Source organism: Oreochromis aureus, linkage group 23 (genome assembly GCF_013358895.1).
Source record: "Oreochromis aureus strain Israel breed Guangdong linkage group 23, ZZ_aureus, whole genome shotgun sequence".
NCBI lineage: Eukaryota > Metazoa > Chordata > Actinopteri > Cichliformes > Cichlidae > Oreochromis > Oreochromis aureus.
This window is the reverse complement of record NC_052963.1, coordinates 3703801-3721833: the sequence shown is the minus strand read 5'-3', so window position 1 is coordinate 3721833 and position 18033 is coordinate 3703801. Positions and strand designations below refer to the sequence as shown.

The following is an 18033-nucleotide window of genomic DNA, read 5'->3' as shown; positions in this document are numbered from 1 at the left end:
ACTCCGGAAAAAGCCAAACAATTACATTTTTAAGTTATCCGAGTGACTTGTATATCATGTTTAACCTGAGTAGCGAAAAGAGCGGGGTCTGAAAACGATGAAGCCCGAGTCCGCTGCTCTCGCCGGCTGGAGTGACCATTGAACCCCTCGGCTTGCTATCGAGCGGGTGGGTAACAGACGTCTCCGAAAACGTCGGCACACTTTTGCAAATATAGGATGTCTTGATAAACCAAGCAGATATTTGTAATTTACACAGCTACTTTCTCGCCTGAAAATATGTTAAAAGTTTTTTTTGTGACCCAGAAAGATTAATAAGACTAATTTTAAAACTTAGTAGCGGCCGCCATTGTTGGGCCACGAAGGACACACCCGACCCATCCTTCAAATTCAGGGAAATGAAGGACACATTTGTCGGCCGCATTTGAAGGAGTCGACGAATTGGGACAGCCTTCATCGCCTGGCTGTTACGTAATCGGCCTTCAAATGCGGCCTCCGGAGGATGCAGCCTACGTTTTGGGACACAGCTTTTGTCTCACTTAAGCCTATCAGTCCTATCCATTCCCTGCTTTAAACAAGTAGCAAACTAGGTTTTACATGACAGATGCATTAGTTTACCACCCCTGCCTGATACCTCTCACCTAGGTCAAGTCCAGATTGCTATGCATTGAGGTAACTATAGCAAATATAACTATAACTTACCAAATATCTCGCAAAGTCAGAGGTGAGTTACTGCTAGAAAATGTACTCCACATTATATCTATTAACCATTCATCTTACCTGAGTCCATCATCAATTTCCATGTCCTACATTAAAGAATCAACAAACTGGGTTTTATGTGACAGATGCATTAGTTTCTCACTGTTACAAGTAAAGGTTTTGGTTTGTTTATTTCAATGTATATATGTCATATGTGCTTATGTTGCAGGAGTTTCAGGAAGAAATTGCACAGATTAAGGACGACGTGACGCATGTGAACGAATTAGCATCCACTTTCAATCTGCCTGATATCCAGTTATCATCTAGGAACCTGGAACGCATCGAAGATCTGAATACACGCTGGAGCTTGCTCCAGGTAAACACGAATGCACACATACACGTACTTACACAAATGTAGAAGCATCAAAAATGAGATAAACTCATGCCACGCCAAATGTTTGCTAATGTTTGCAAAAATCTGTCACACCTTTGTCATACTTTAATTAATGACAAAGTGCGTGCGTTCGCTCATATGTGTGTGCATGAGACCTTGAAAAGCTTTGAATGAATTCTGATAAAACCTGGAAGGAGTATGGAGTGGGGTCATTTCAACAAGCCATTAAAAGTTGGCTTCATTTCTTTTATACTGGCAACTTTTAGAAAATTGCGCTGGTATATGGGGATTGCAAATATCAAATGATAGTTTGTATCCAAATATCAAGTCACATTTGACCAGTGATCTCACTTTTAAATTTGCCTTTCTTTCAATTTGAACCAAAAATGTATTATATTTTTAAGGAAAGTATCATATATCACTACTATACTAACCTGAGTATAATAAGCTCAAGTTATTCATGTCCCACTTGGCGAAAGTTTGGTTTCAATTCAATCAGTTCACTCTGCCAAGACCGGTCTGCAGCTCAAGCCTGTTTCTTCACCCATATCTATTAAGCCCAGTTTCTAGACATTACCTGAATGGTGAGTGAAACTGATTCTTCTTTGTCCTAACTCTGAGCCCCTGTGTATCTTAAGTTGAAATAGTTACAGTGCCAGTCTCCAGCATCTGAAGAATATTGTACCAAGCATGTGATCTCAGCACCGCCAGAAGCAGAATCACCACCCACCAAGGGTGTCCTGTCTTTCTCACAAGTTGACCTCAAAAGTGTTTCCTTCGTCACTTCTGTTATCAGCCTTAAGAGTGTCTCTCTTGTCACTGCTGTTAACAGCCTTAAGAGTGTCTTCTTCACTGTCATCAGCGGGATGTCGATTACTCCATTGTCACCAGGGTAACACTGGGGATTGGCCTGGTGGCCAGTGGTGGAGACAAGACAATTTTGTGGCCAGTGGCAGAGACCCTTCAGTGGTTTGGCTGGGGACTGGTGATGGCAGTGAAGACCCTCTGGTGGCATGGCTGATGATGGTGACAGAGGCCCTTAGGTGGCATGGTGGCAAGGACCCTCTGGATACATTGCCAGTCTGATAATGTCAGAGCTGATCGGACAACTCGGGTATCAGTGGCAAGAACCGTCTTGTGGCTTGGCTGGAGACTAGTGTCGGTGGGGGTGATGGGATGTTTCTGGAGGCTGGTGACAAAATAGATGTGACCCTCAGCAGGCGACCAGCAGTGGAGACAGAGACCATCAGGATTGGGTGGCACTGGACCCTTGGACTCTGGCAGTGTGGAATTCTTGGATTATGACTTAAACTAACACATAGCCAGCGAAGGACGCATGGGCTCAGGTTCAGGTTCAGGTGGCACGGGACCCTCAGGCTCTGGTGGTGAAGGACTCATGGACTCCGGTTAAGGCTCAGGGCCATGAAGCTGCCATAAATCAACAACAGTCCTGGTTATGACAACACATACGGAGCTACATTATATCTACAGATATTGCAATGATGTTTAAACCAAGCACCTCAGCCAGTTTTATTATCTAAACTTCTGCAATGGAGTCTTATGGAGACTCCATTGCATGGACTTATAAGGCCTTCAGTCAATGGAGACTGAAGGGCTTCAAAACTGACTGTCACAGAACTGACTGTTTGGACTTTGGAAGAGAGGACCAAACATGACACACTGAAAGGTGGAAAAAAAGTTTTAATCTCTCATGAGAAAAAATTTAACCTGAACCCGATCCCACCTGAGATGTTTTCTACACGCCACAGTGGAGGGGGCGCCATAATGGACTGGGGTGCTTTTTCCTTCAGTGGAACAATGGAGCTTCAGGACGTGCAGGAGCGTCAAACGGCCGCTGGCTATGTCCAGATGTTGCAGAGAGCATCCCTCAATTTTTGAAGTGATCAACAATAACGCTGGAGCTACTCATTACTGAGTTCATGTTTGGAACTTTGATTTCTGTTTTGGGGAAGTTTATGTTTTGTTTTTGTTTTTTTGTTTTTGAGGTGCAGCCTGTTTCAGTTTAAGCATTGTTTTCAATGAATTGCATGCTCAAAAAAATGTTTGTCTCACTCCCATTTCTTCTTGTTGCATGTTGAAGCTCTACTTGGAACCTTGTTAAGATCCAACCAAGCAAAATATGATTGTTTGCTATTTTTCAGGTGGTCTTAAACTTTTAAACGGGACTGTATTATTCCATAAAACTGGCATGCACATTATAACTATATACCCATAAACACTAGTCTATAACTAAACAGCTAAAAGTAAAAAAAATCAAGTCAAAGCAGTAGAAAGATACCCACAAGTAATCCAAGCTAAAGCTTAAATTACATTTATTGGCTATCTGTTCCCTAGATTTTATCTGTGACTGGAAAATACTAACAGCAACATCATGTGTTTAATTTTACTATTCCACATAACTAAATGAAGCAGTGGCCTAAACCAGAGTAGGACGATCCATACGTTCCCTAGCTCTTTGCAGCCAGTAATTTGTGTCTATTAGCTGTTGTGGGAACTGATCAAAGGGTTCGGTCTGGGGCTAGCTTAACCCAAAATCAAATTTTACATTGGTTTTCTGCATGTCACCACTGGTATTAGATGGTTAAACTGATGAGGTTAAATTGATTTAAAATTAAATAATTAATGATGTTGATTCATATAGAGATTTTAATAGTAGAACACATGGCTAAAAAAAATATACTTACATGTTTGTTAATGTGTTTTTCTCCCCCTCTCACAGATCTCCATCAATGAGCATCTCAAGCAGCTGACAGATGCTCATGGGGATTTTGACCTTACACGTGGTAAATATACTGCTTATGTAGTAGCACTTACCAGCAAACATTAGACAGAGAGTATGTGTGTGTGTGTGTGTGTGTGTGTGTGTGTGTGTGTGTGTGAGAGAGAGAGAGAGAGAGAGAGAGAGAGAGAGAGAAAATAAAATGATTTGAACTAATGATGACAACAGTGGCACAAAATAAACGATCGGGGTAACAAAGAGCTCTCCTTTGAGTAGATCACTGACTAGCTTAATAAAAGACAAGGAGGACAGTTCTGTTCAACTGTTTGGTTTCCGCTTCATCATGAAGTGCCAGTATGACCCAAGCTTATGACGCAAGCTCTTTGCACTTCAGTCATAACAGAAGTGCAAAGTGGCTACACATTCAAAAAAAATTTTAAAAAGAAAACTTAAGATATAGTCAGAAGTATAAGTGAGGGTGTAGGGAGAAATATCTTGGAGTCTTCTTCATGAGTGAAGGGAGAGTGGAACACAAGATATTTATTATTTGTAATAAATAAGCTAAGAGAACAGAACATGCTTTAAAAGTGCTTTTTTGACCATGTTGAAAGTACAGCATTAGCATTCTGTTATTTTAATATAATCTCAGGATTAACTAAGAAGACCTCAATGCAAGAATAATGGATCTTTAATATTTCCATGTACATGAAATGTACATGGAAATATGAAATGCACTTTATTACACATTTACAGGGTATTCATTTTATAACTAATCAACCTTAGACTAGCTCAACCAGATCATGAGCCAAAGTTCAGCTAGCAAGCTTGATCTAATTATATCTACTGGCTACAAAAGCTATTAGCAGGCAGTAGTTGTTAGGTAGAAAGGAAAAGGCAGTTTTTGTCACTGACTGGGTGATTTGGAGAGCAAAATGAGAAAAAATATAATGACAGCTGGCCGGCTGTAGGGATGGGAATCAAGAACCAGATCTTTGAACAAACATTCCTCTGAACTGTTTGTCTGCTTCCCTATCGATTCCGCTTATCGGTTCCACTTGCAGTTGGGCTACAATCAGTTGAGTTCCGTTTGTGATTTTGGAGAAGGAAAATAGTAGTGTGGTCTACATCATGGTCTATATCATGGATATGAACAATACTTTTTTTTTTTTTTTTTGCACAAAATAACTAGAGTGCGATGGTAAAGTGGAAACTGCATCCAAAGCAGACACAACTTTGGTTCTTTGCTAAGCTAGCCAAGAACCCAGAGTGATGTTAAAGCTATGTGAATGCTGACCCCAGCTCAACAGCAACATCCTGAACTTCAACAGGTAACAATCGGATGAGCAATCAGGCTTCAACCTCCGTTTCTACCTGTTTATGTCTTTATAGTAGAATCACTGTGGTCATTGCTTTAAAGTCTCTTTGTGCTGATTTTCATCTTTGCTTTGTGCCGTCAGCTTTGTGTTCATACCTGAATACTAAGCGAAAGATTATATGTGTGTCCTAATTAGGATAGGGATTTATGCTGGTGTATGAGACTGTAGCCTAGAGGTTTATATTATTAACTGGTAATTATGAGACAATGCCTTTCAGTTCTTTTTGCAGAGAAACAAAAAAGTAATGCAATTAGTAGTGTAATGAAATAATTTCTCCTGGGAGTAATTAAGAAATATACAGATTTCTTTTGAGGAACGTGCTCTGTGGATGTGTGATACATTACTTTTTTTATCACAAGAAAGGGGAAATGCCTTAAACATGTACAAACATTTTCCCACACAGCATGCACTTAACACGAATGTAATGTCTTTGATATCCTGCTTAGTGGTGATGGTGACTCTGAAAGCGGACTCACTGAGAACTAAGTGAGAATCGATAAGAGAATCGATAAGGTATTTAAGTGATAAGTGATGTCAATAATGGAATCTGAATCACTAAATCCTTATCAATTCCCCTACAGAATAGGTTATCTTTCCAAATCTTAATCTGGACTAAAATGAAAATGGCTAGAGCTGGCCCTACTGTCTTAGCTATGGGGCTTATTACCATTTCCTCATATACATAAGATTAGGCACTTTTTCTTTTTAATTACTTTCTTTGTTTGTTTTTTTAATTGCTATTTGTTTCATGCGTTTCTGTCATTGCGCTAGTTGATGAAATATAAATGTGTAAGTGCTTAAAGTGACACTGTCAGCATATTCAAGTTTTCAGAATGAAAACTAAATGTTCCTAATTAAATGTAAAACACATGCATTTCTGGAATGATTTTTTTAATATTTTTTCCCACCTCTATCCACTCTGATGACGGCCACATGAAAAAAAACAGAAAAAAGAAAAAAAATGTAAATGAATCACAATCACAAATCGAATTGTTAAAAAGCAAAATAATGTGCAAATAAAATATGACAATATCAAAGATAAAAACATTGTTACAAAATCTAAAGGGCCTTGACATATAGCATTGAAACAAATCATTTAACAGTACTGCCTGAAAATCTTTTCCTCCAATCATTTTTTCATAATATTTATCATTATTATTATTATTATTAATAATAATAATAATAATAATAATAATAATAATAATAATGATGTCTCCTCACACCACTGGGAAATAAATTTCATTACAGTAGATGTCTTTCTGGAAGTTTTGTAACAAAGTTTTTTTTTTTTTAAAGTTCAAAGAACCCACAGAAGTAGGTACACAAATAGCCAGAGGCAGGCAGAGAAAGGTCCAGGAGACAAACACACAAAGAAAAATTCAATGAAGATGAAAATCCATTGACATCTGCCCTCCCCTACAAAGTGCAGATGAATGGATTTTCCCCAGAACCAAGACCCCCAGGACACAGTCAACGTGGCCCCCAACCCACCAGCCAGCCCCTGCCCCAGGAGGGTGCTGGAAACAGGGGTGTAGAAAGTCCATTTTAATTTCAAATGGTCTAATGTAATTAGAAGACAGTTTCTTTCATTCAGCATGGATGGGTACATATTGAGTGGACAAGCCAGGACGGTAGGTGGGTACTAGGATTCTGTTGCGATTGGTAAGACATTTATTTTACTCCTTGTTCTTTAGCAGGGTGGCTGGAGGACTTGTTCTGGGTGCAGACAGAGGACCCAGAAACATATTCAATGACATGCATTATAAGAGAAGGGCACCAGAACGGATGTTGCAGGAAGGAAATGGATTTAGGTTTTGGCCGTGTGTGAAATACCTTAGACCAGGGGTCGGCAACCTGTGGCTCCGGAGCCACATGCAGCTCTTTAGTCCTTATAGTGCGGCTCCGCATGGTTTGGGAAAATAAATTATTATTATTATAAGTATTTAGCTGAAGTGTATTTTATTTATGTTCGTTCTTTTTTAACTTGTAGAAGATTATTGTGATATTGAAATATAAAAATCAAATTATATTCTTTTATTTTTTCATCGCTCAAAATAAACATCACACTCGCGGAGGCCGGTATACCCGCCGAAACGCCATGCATTTATCGAGACTTTCAACTCCAGGTAGGCCAATTATGGATCTTCGGATCCGCATTATGTCAGCAGCTATTCTCCACTGTAAACTATGTTAAAAACAAACACCACTCGCGCCTCACAGATGACAGCTTACAGTCCTGCGTAAAGATGAAAGTGACTTCATACAGCCCCGATTTGCAGATGCTGTGCGCAGAGGTTCAGGAGCAGAAGTTCCATTGTAAACATACCACGGCAGACCCGACGATGTTTCCATGAACATGCTTTTCAGCATCTCTTTATTGACGACTTTTCACGCACAGTTGCTGTAGGCATACAGCCGCCTGTAGCTTTTCAGCTCACAGCCCGACATATACCACCAACAACACAACAGCATAGATTGTATCACTGTTTGTCGGCACAGAAACAAAACAGTCAGAGACTGTCTGAGAAATAGCACACACACTGGTCAGCATGGAAACACCCGAAGTATTTCACTGTTGACTGCTTCAGAGACTGCCATGGACTTTTTTATTACTGGGTGTCTGAGAAACACCAGACAAAGTATTATTATCTGTTCCAGAAACAGAAAACTTTCTTTGGTTATTGGCCAGCTCAGAAATACAGAACAAATTTTTTTATACAGACCGACTAAGAAATACAAAACTCATTACAAAATACAAAGAAACACACTTCAGTCTTTGAATGAGGTGACCACAAAAAACATGTTTTGAACTGGTCACCTGGTCTTTCTTCTAGCAGGAATAAAAAAAGAAAAACACTCTTATATTTTATCATCAACAGTCTGACTCAGACACAAACACTCAGTTTTTAACTTTGCTGGTTTAGCGGTTATGCTGATGGTGAAGAGAACACAGAACAGTCTTTGCTTAAATTTCTTCAGGCTGGGGTAGCACAAGAGAATACGTCTTTTTCATTCACCCTAGAGGATTGTTGTAGAGACCCTGTTTTAGCAGATACCAGTGGAGCTGCAAATTTGGGCAGTAGTGAAAGGTACCGGTGGTGGGAGCTTCACTTCCTCCTCAAAGTGGGAACCGGTTATGGTGATGTCAAAAAGAATGTGATCCACTGATGTGGCAGTGATGAAGGGCTTGTCTGGTGCTTCAGCAACGTGGAAGGGCTCGTCCACTGCAGCGGTGACATAGAAGTACTGTTGGGCTCAGTCTTTTTATAGTTGTGTTCTTCTGTCAAGGTTAGCTGTGTGGCTGCAGGTGTAAGACCCATAAGGCGGGAGTTGGAAATAAGGGATAAATGACAAGCAGTATCATGCTAAACTCATGGCAGTAGCCACTGACTTAAGTTGGAGCACATGGAATAGAAAAGTAATGAACACACACCATGAGGAATAATTACACAATACAGACACACCAGATAACGAACGGAGACCTAGACACAAAATACAAGGAAGAACAAACACCAAAATAAAATAGAAAAACGCAGTATACAGGAAGAGAAACGCTGACTTGATGCAAAGGTAGAAAGGTAAACAAACATGGCGATAGGATTCAGAGACCAGACAGACACTTGGCTGAGAAAACAGAAAGGGAAAACAAAAGATGATAACTAAATATTACAAAACCAAGACACATGAACTCAACTACAACATCAGCAGGGAAGATGAAGCTAAAATACAAACCGACGACTAAAAAATATAATAATGAAAAGAAAAATAGCAATCAAACAAATACTACGAACAAATCAAACTAAGAAACAAATGATCCACAAAACAACAAATCATGAACTCAGTAAAAACTCACAAGCCTGGGTTCAACACCTAGGGACGATGCCAGCTATGGAAATTTCAAACACTTCAATCAAAATTAGGAGATGATTATCAATATTTGTTTTGGGATTTTTTTTGCTGGTTTTCTGCTGGTTTTCATAATCATCTATCATCTGTTTGTGCAGGATCTGTGGAGACCCCCTTCGAGCAGGGCATCTCTCCAAACAACGTGCCGTACTACATCAAGTAAGTACTCTGATGCTCAGCTTGTAGCCCTGCTTGTCCTCTTCATCGGCTACACACAATTTTTAACTTTCATTCTGTCGCATTCTGGTTTCCCCTAGGCTGGGGCATAACACAGAATACATGTGCTTTGGAATTGCCACCGAGGCCAAACTTCAATAGCGAACAAGATTGGTGACAGTAGGCAGTCTTAAACTAGCAGTGGGGTTATTCTTTCGCAAATCAAATAGGCCTTCTGCTCAACCTCCTGTACCAAAATTTTATAGTAAAAGATCTGAACATTTATAATAACTGGTGTGAAATCTTAGTTTTATATCAAATACATTTCAAGATATATATGGTATATAATGGTCTGTCAAAGCACTTTCAGGCCTTTTTTATTTTATTTTATTTTTCACATTGTAACCTGAGGCAATATTTGAGCATCAGTACCTCAAAGACTGTTAAAGACAGAAGATTCACTGGTCTTTCTTACCATCAAAATGAATCAAAATCTGTCATTTGTGAAAAACACATGAAAAATGTCTATCTATTGGCCACATCCTAATGCATGCCCAATTATCCAGGCAAGTGAAAACGCTACGTCCAGATGAACAGAATGAACTTTTGGAGATATCTGTTGGCTAGTTAAATGCCTCTTGCACAGTGTTTCATGGAGAAGCATCTTGCTATTGTGGTATGGTAGAAATAAAAATCACATTCTACAACAAGACCAAAGGAGGTGTAGACACATGGACCACATGGTTAGCACCTACATATGTAAGTTTAAAAACAAAGAGATTTTCAATGGTGCTGTGGTCTGACATACTTAACATTGCTACCCAAAATGCCTACACCTTTTCATAGCTTAGCACCGTGAATTCAAGAGCAGAATCACCAAGGCACAACTCACACCACACATGAGAACTCAACTGGAAGGTTGCTCCCAACTGCAAACCACTATCACTGAAGCAATGGGAAGGTGTTGGGTGACAAAAGCCACAGGACAGCCGCAGGAAAAGCAGACAGGCCCAACCAAAGAGAAACAAAGATCATAAAGTCAGAAGTTGGCGTGGTAAATCCAATGTATGGATGTCATTAGATGTTGACATTGCTCTGCTCTGGAAAAGTGTAGGGTCCAGTCACTTTTGCATGTAAGGGTTAAAAGGTATTCTGCATACATTATTTTGCAGCATTATATATCATTCAGAAATTGTTAAAAATTGTCTTTTGTAATTTAAATTTTATTAGTGTTTGCTAAAATAACTTGAACCTTTGGACCATAAAAGTAAAGCAAGTTGGAAATAGACGTACAGGAAATTTTTTTTAAATTGTCTGATTTTAGATGGTCCTTTTCAGATTCAGATCAACTTTATTAATCCCAAAAGGAGGGCAGTTTGTTCGCAGCTTATCCACACAACCTACTCCCACAGTCAAACACACAACCAATAATCACACTGTTGCATGTCAATTCAGAGATCAACAACAATGAGGTCAAATAAATAAATACATTCAAAGTAAGATAAAAAAAAAAAAACAGAATAACAAGGAGAAATGTCTAAAAATTAACAACCTCAGAAAGCTTAATCTAAGTGAGCCCTGTCAGCATTAAGTGATCTAATAGCTGAGAGAATGAAATCCCGCAGTCTGTTAGATGCTGTGCTTACTGAGGAGTGTTTTGTAAGTAATAACAGAAACAGAAATGCCATCTAAATGTCTTATTTTGTGTATTTGTATATAAATCCAAATAATAATCAATAGTACTTCAAGGAAAACTGCAACTTTCTCTAACCAAAGGTATTAACAGAGATGTAAAGTTTCTTTCTTAGACTGTAATATTTCTTTTTCATCAGAGGCAAGCCAAGGAAGTGAGATACACTCAAAGTATTGTTTCCCAATTTTTAAAAGTTCAAGGTGGATTGTTACATCGTGGCACATGGTTTGGTCCATGACTGTGGGCTTGCCTGGTATTCCTGGTCAAAGATTTATCCACTCAGCATACGTTCAGTCGTTTGCCACTTTTAATGCAATTCTTCATTTGTCTACACTTTTCCATCCACTCATCTGTATATCCAAATTTGAAACAAAGTTCTTACTCTTTTGACGAGAAAAAGCAGAAACTTGCATAAAAACATATAAACATCAACTCATTGACTCCACACTGGGAGTCACCACCATTGCTAAGTAGTAATATATTTGTGCAAATTAATTTCATGCTGTGTGGTCAAATGTTTGTGCATGTCGGAGGCATTTCCTCTCTTTGTTGTGAAAATGTAATAAAAAATGTAATGTATTACACATATTCACAGATCAGTTTTCTTAAAAGTAATATATTATTCCCAGGAGTAATTCATTACACTACTTGCATTACTTTGAAGTTTTTCCATAAAATGACCTGAAATACATGCCTCATAGTTACCAGTAATAGTATAAACCTATAGGTTACTGCTCATCAGTTTGTTGAAGTGTTGAAGTTCGGGGTCTGGCTGCTGGCCTGGGGTTGGCATTCACTCAGCTTCATCAACACTCTGGGTTCTTGGCTAGCTTAGTGCTAGCATGCTGTCTGAGCAGATGCTTGCAAATAGCTGAAGTTGTGTTAGCAGCATTAATGAAGTTGTTTCTGTCCTGGATGCACTTTACACATGTTACTCTTGTCCTTTTGTTTAATAAAAATAAAAGTAACATTCATAGACATGCTACAAACTGCGCCATTATTTTCATTCTCTAGCACACTAACTGAAATCAGCTGATTGTACCGTGACTGTAAGTAGAACCGATAGACAGGATTGACAGGCAAGCAGACTAACAATTACAAGGAACTGAACTACTGGGAACCAGTTCTTTACAAAAAACTGTTGTCGATTCCCATCCTCAATCATCAGTCATTCAAAGAATGTAATAAGATCTTTCTTATATAAAATGAAAGGTCTGTTCCAGGATTCAGGAGATCTTTCCCATTGTACTCATACACTTTGGCACTTCCTTTGGCAGATCCAAATCTCATATTTAGTCACTTAGTGTTGGCTGAGGGAATATGTTTGGGGACAGATGAACTATTAAAAGACGGTTTTTCATCATCACTAGAATGTTGTGCCTCTGGAGACAAAACATCAGATGCTTATCTCTCATCAACTAAGGCAGTAAAAATGGGAGTTCAAATTTCATTTGACTGTAATACAGTCAAATGTGATCATGTTTACTGTTGCCACTTCTGGTCTGGTTGAAGATGGAGGCCAGTTGGTCTGTGCAGACTTTTAGGAATGAGGGGGACACACTGTTAAGTCCCGGAGAGGAGGGGACGGGGGTGGGGGTGCAGGTAGTCTTTTTGTATAGGTGTGAGGTGAGGGTGAGCAGGTGGGAGGTGTGAGGTGAGGGTGAGCAGGTGGGAGGTGTGAGTGAAGGTTTTAAGGCCGTCAGCCAGCTGGCGATTCACTTCAGGGTGGAGCAATGGACTCCTGTAACTGGTGCAAACTGATGCAGGGTCATTGGCTGAGAAGCTGCTTTTTAGCTTCTCGCTGTAGCTCCTCTTAACCCCCTTTTCCATTAGTGCCTGATCCGGTCGGCTTGCCATGCTTTTCAGGGTTTTCCATTAGGTGACAGTACCTGTTAGTACCTACTCTGCTGGGGTTCCCAGTGATCCGAAGTGATCTGAAAATGTGATGTCAACAGACTGCATGCCACTGATTGGCTAATGCCATGAGAGCGTCTCCTTCACGAAAATCAAACCCGGCATTTTTAAAACCCAGCAACGAAAGAAACAGCTACAAAAAAAGAACATCATTGTCCTGAGTCTGACAAAAAGACACGGACCCATCAGCAGGTATGTTGTTCTCTCGATGTCCACCTTTGTTGTGGCGTTCATGTTGCATAGTTGTTCCTTCATGGGATGCTCAGTCACATTGCTATAACGACCCCACACACATCAGGCGTTGTGATGGAAAACAAGTTGAGTTGCGTAGGGACTAACGGAAAAGCGGCTTTAGTTACCCTGATTTCCTTGGTTAGCTTGTTTCTAGCCTGCTTGTAGAGGGCCCCGTCCCCTCTGCTGTAGGCCTCCTCTGTGAATAACCAATTAACCTAACCCCACTAACTGCATGTCTTTGGACTGGTGGAAGACGGGTACTCTGGCTTCCTCCTGGGTACTTTCTTCCTTGAGTGCCCACACAAACACGAGAAGAACATGCAAATTCCAAACAGAAAGGACCCAGCCAGGTGATGGAATTGAACTCAGGACGTTCTTGCTTTTTAACATGGCATAATTTATTTACTTTGCCTATATGAAGCATTTATATTATTCCTGATTACCGTAACATCACCTGGTCATCTTTACAGAATGGGAAGTGAGACGAAAAACTAAGTTAGTGGTTTAAGAATCTAGGGCAAAGCAGGCACAGTGTCATGATTCTGATTTGGTTTGGGTTGGGTTGTTAATTACAGAAGTTAATGTTTTCAGTATGACTGCTATAATTTGCAAGCAGGCATACGTGTTCATAAAAATTAACAAAGTAATACTGGATGTGTCATTGTTATTTTTGCTATCTATTGTCAAGACCAATATAGTCTATCCATTCACTTAACCACTGAGATCCATCAATTCCCTTCACCAGCAGGGGGGCTGGAGCCTATTCCAACTACCATCAGAATCAGAATAACTCTAAGGAATGGGGCAAGAGGCGAGGTACACCCCGGACAGGTTGCCAATCTGATGCAGGGCTAACACAGAGAGACAGACAACCTTTTTGACACAGACCTATGGGCAATTTATAGTAGCCTAGCCCACTGACTTGGATGTCTTTGGATTTTGGAAGGAAGCCAGAGTACCCAGTGAGAACCCACACAAACACAAGGAAAACACACAAACTCCACAGAGATAGGCACTGGCTAGATATTGGAATCCACAGTGCTAATCACCACCCCACCACTGAGATCCTTATTAAATATGGTTATACTTAAATGATAACTGTCATCATTAAGTTATCCGTCTTATCTATTATTTTCTAGATTTTTCTCCTTTCAATGGATAATATTTAATAATTAGGGTAATATTTAATAAAAGGATATTTTTTATTTTTGTTAAAATCTTCCAATTCTTTTAATCTTTGGGCTGAAGGAAGGACAATACTCGGTGTATAAATGCTCAGTCAACAATTATTTATTCCATACAATTCAACACTTTATGAGCATAAACCATCCGGATGGGGAGACATGCATGCAGAGGGTCACAGCAAATCTCAAAATGGTGACGGGTTACTCAGCTTCTTATAGCCTCTAGCGGCCCCCACCTAGTCGTAAAAGCCTAAACATTCACATTCTTTCTCTCTTACGGCGCCTAAGTTATGACCTCGGCTCCTTGTTTTTCTGCTCTCTGTAAAGGTGGGGGCATGGAATGTGGTCTGTCTCTTCTATTATCGGCACAAGGTCCTCTGCACCCAACATTCTCTTCATGATTCAGCAGTATGCAATGTCAAGAAACAGTGTTACACATTCAACAGTATCGGATAATGCAAATCAATTTAACAAATGTAATAGTTATCACCTTCTTCTAATTCAGGAGAATAATGCAGACTAAAACTGCAATCTTTAATTACGGTTATAACGTGGCATAAGATAATATAATAATCTCACAATTCCCCCTTTTGATCTTTTAAACAAGAGATCACTTACAACATACAGTCCAGTGTTGCAAGGTCCAGTTCTTCTTGGTCCTGAGGCCCTCTGTCCCCCTTTAACGGGTGGACCATATGTGGGATGACCTCTGTGTTTGCACAGTTCAGATGCAAGAAAAACTAGATTTACAACAATAACAGCAGTTACAGATGACACTCCCATCACTCTCCAGTTCTCCCACAGCTTTATTTTGGTGCTCCAGTTTCCCACCCCCATCTTGGTGCTACCTTATACCCTCAAATGTACTCAGACTAGAACCTCTGTCCGAGGGGCTTTTAACCTTTATTTTATTGCTGCAGCTACCAGTGTCTTCCAGTCGGGTGATTCTCTGCTCTTCTTTCTTCGACCTCAGGGGTTAGACCACCCTTCAGTCGTTGCACAGATCAGGGGATTATTCTGCCCCTATTTCAAACAATGATCTGTGGATTCTGGGGTCACAGCCATGTCCCCCTTTTTACCGAGAGCCTCTTGAACCTCGTTGGTCTGGTGTTCCTAGTTTTTCGCCAACCCCTTCATGGTTATTGCTGTGCTCCTGGAATCCATCCTCTTGAGGTGACTAGTCGGAGCCCAAACGCCATGACACTTGACCCCAGTTGCTGTCTTGGCAGTCTCTGTGTCTGTCTCTGCTGCGAAGGATCCTCGTATCTCCGTGACCTCGTCTGGTGTCTGTTCCCTTCTCTGTACGAGACAGAAAATCAAAACACCTCTCTGCCTAGCCTTGATAATCTAATGTTATTGTCCATTGTTCTTCCAGTGATGCAAATTTGGTTTAGAATATCATGTTCAGGACTTTTTGACCCAGGGACTTATTCTAATCATAGTCTATGTGCGTGTAAGCGTGTTTGCATTTAGCCCTCTGCACTCAAAGTCATTTCCTGCAATATATCAGTCCGGACAGCACGCCGAACGAAGCTTATGACCTTCAAAAGACTGAGTGCCAACTCATTATGAGCACATTTGCAATGTGTGTGTAAAATAAATCAAAAATTAATGAACCATTTCTAAGTCTAACACATTATAAGCTTAAGTTTTACCATACCTAAATTATTAAACACACAAATAAAGTCATAAAATGTTCATAAAACCATTGTTTGATGTTCAGACTCAACTTCCCCCTTTTTGACACACTGTGTCAATTCATCGGAGCTAGAAAATTAAAAAGGTTAGCGACATCATATCTCAGGAAGTATCAGAAATTCTTCTCTCGAGTACCGTTGCTCCAGCCTTGTCATCCTGTGTTAGAGAATAAAATCAATTTAATTATCATGTTAGATCTGTTAAACTCCTGGCTCCGCCCAGAGCCTGCATCCGCAGTACTACCTAGAAACAAAACCTGTGTGTTAATATGAACTACACATTTGTCACCCCCTTTTTACCCACTGTTTTTCCCTCATTGTCCACAGCAGGGGAATTCATCATCCTAATTCATCACTGAGCCCAACCATCACTCGCATCTGATAGTGTGGCACTGCCTTAGTGTCACTGTTTTAAATCTGTTAATTAGAATCCTTAAACATGAAGTAGACTGCGTCCACAACAAGTCAACACAGCTGTAAATGTGGCCAATTATCAATCAATTAACATTCAATAACAAAATGATTATTTTATGCATGCTTTAGTCAACCACTCACCCTGAGGATCTTCAATCCCAGAAAATTACCTTCTCCCCATGTAATAAAGTCTGTCATCCTCCATGCCCTGGTAACTGGTCCATCCAGAGCTGTAACATTTTAAAATGTACATACAACAAGCCGAACCACACCTTGGTCACACCAACCCTCTCTCCACCCTGTGGATGTCCAACTCCATCCCTATGTGGTTTGCCAAATTATGTCTATCCAGAACTCTGTTCTGTCTCTAAGTTTTGGAAAATTGTATGCTTGTTGTCAAAATTTGAAGTATTTTGACCATAAATGAAATTTATAGTGTTATCACCCCTATCGGGGCTTACCTTTCCCACTTTTGGTGATACTCTTCCCTCGAATATTCGCAATTACCCTCCTTTGGTGGGGAAAAATTGTTGGTGTGGTCAAGTGGGTGCTATAGGAAACAAAAGCTCAGGACAGAACAGTTATCAGTCATGTTCTTCATACAAAATTTTGCATATATTTGATTTCATATTGATTCTCTGAGTGTAATGGTACATTTTAATTTGAATTTATCAAAACTAAACACAATAAGTTTGTTTTTTTTCTTACTTTGCTCTTGTTCTTTTGTAGTACCACATCCTATCACATGTCCCTGTCAGTTCTATTCTGCTTTTTAAATTATTGACTATTCCAACTGAGAACCTAAATCACTTGAACCAGTGTTTGTTATTACATATCTCTATTTTCTATATATTGTTGTTCTATATATTTCTATATATTTCTCTATAACTACTGTTATTCATTGATATTGTTAAAGTTTTGGCGATTTCCCTCTATAAACTTTAATTGACTTTTTACAGTGGCCTGCTATGGTTAATAATAACATATTCCAGTCATGAGTGATATGGAAAGTTTTTCTCCACTGTAGCATTTGGCATTCCCAATAATATAACATGATACCTTAATCAAAACACAGCTAATAAAACACAGTTTTCTTAATGCAAACATCAGTAACTCAAAATTAGCAACCAACGGGCTAAATCTGCAGTTCCACACTCTCATGTGAAGCTACAGTCTCCCCCTCCGGTCTCCCTTATCCTCCTGCACCTAGAAACAAAACAAAACAAAGCGAAGCATCCACCCTTCTCTTGCCGGCTGGGTGAATTGTTTGTCGGCATTTACTAATCCTAAAGTTCGTGCAGTCTTTGTCTCAGTATCAAGTCAGTCCATCGCAGTCCAGTCACATGCATTCATTCACACATTCATACCAGATGTTGCTGATAATGGAATCTCATGCGCGACCTATTCGAGCATCCATCACCAGCAAGATGACGTCATCATTTTAAAAGGAAAACAATTCCTTGTTTTTTGGACTGGATTGACTCGCTGCAATCCTTTTAGACTCAGGACTTCTCATGTGATCAGTGTCCCCTATAAGTGAATTTCTCCCAAGCCCATTACAATCATGGAGAAGCACACTTTGCAACTGTTTTCAGTAAAAATATTTCATAGCGCTTTAAATTTCAATCT

The 18033-nt window shown here is 39.8% G+C and overlaps 1 protein-coding gene across 1 annotated transcript in view; it reads left to right on the top strand.

The window, feature by feature from the left end:
• The window catches only part of LOC116316656 (dystrophin-like), a 233304-nt gene extending 223874 nt beyond the window's left edge, over nucleotides 1–9430 (top strand). Inside the window, exons 64-67 of the mRNA XM_039607248.1 lie at nucleotides 926–1072; nucleotides 3831–3894; nucleotides 9211–9271; nucleotides 9370–9430. Of these exons, the coding sequence (XP_039463182.1) occupies nucleotides 926–1072; nucleotides 3831–3894; nucleotides 9211–9271; nucleotides 9370–9430 (333 nt within the window). The remainder of the gene's footprint in view (nucleotides 1–925; nucleotides 1073–3830; nucleotides 3895–9210; nucleotides 9272–9369) is intronic.
• Nucleotides 9431–18033: the final 8603 nt, after the last annotated feature.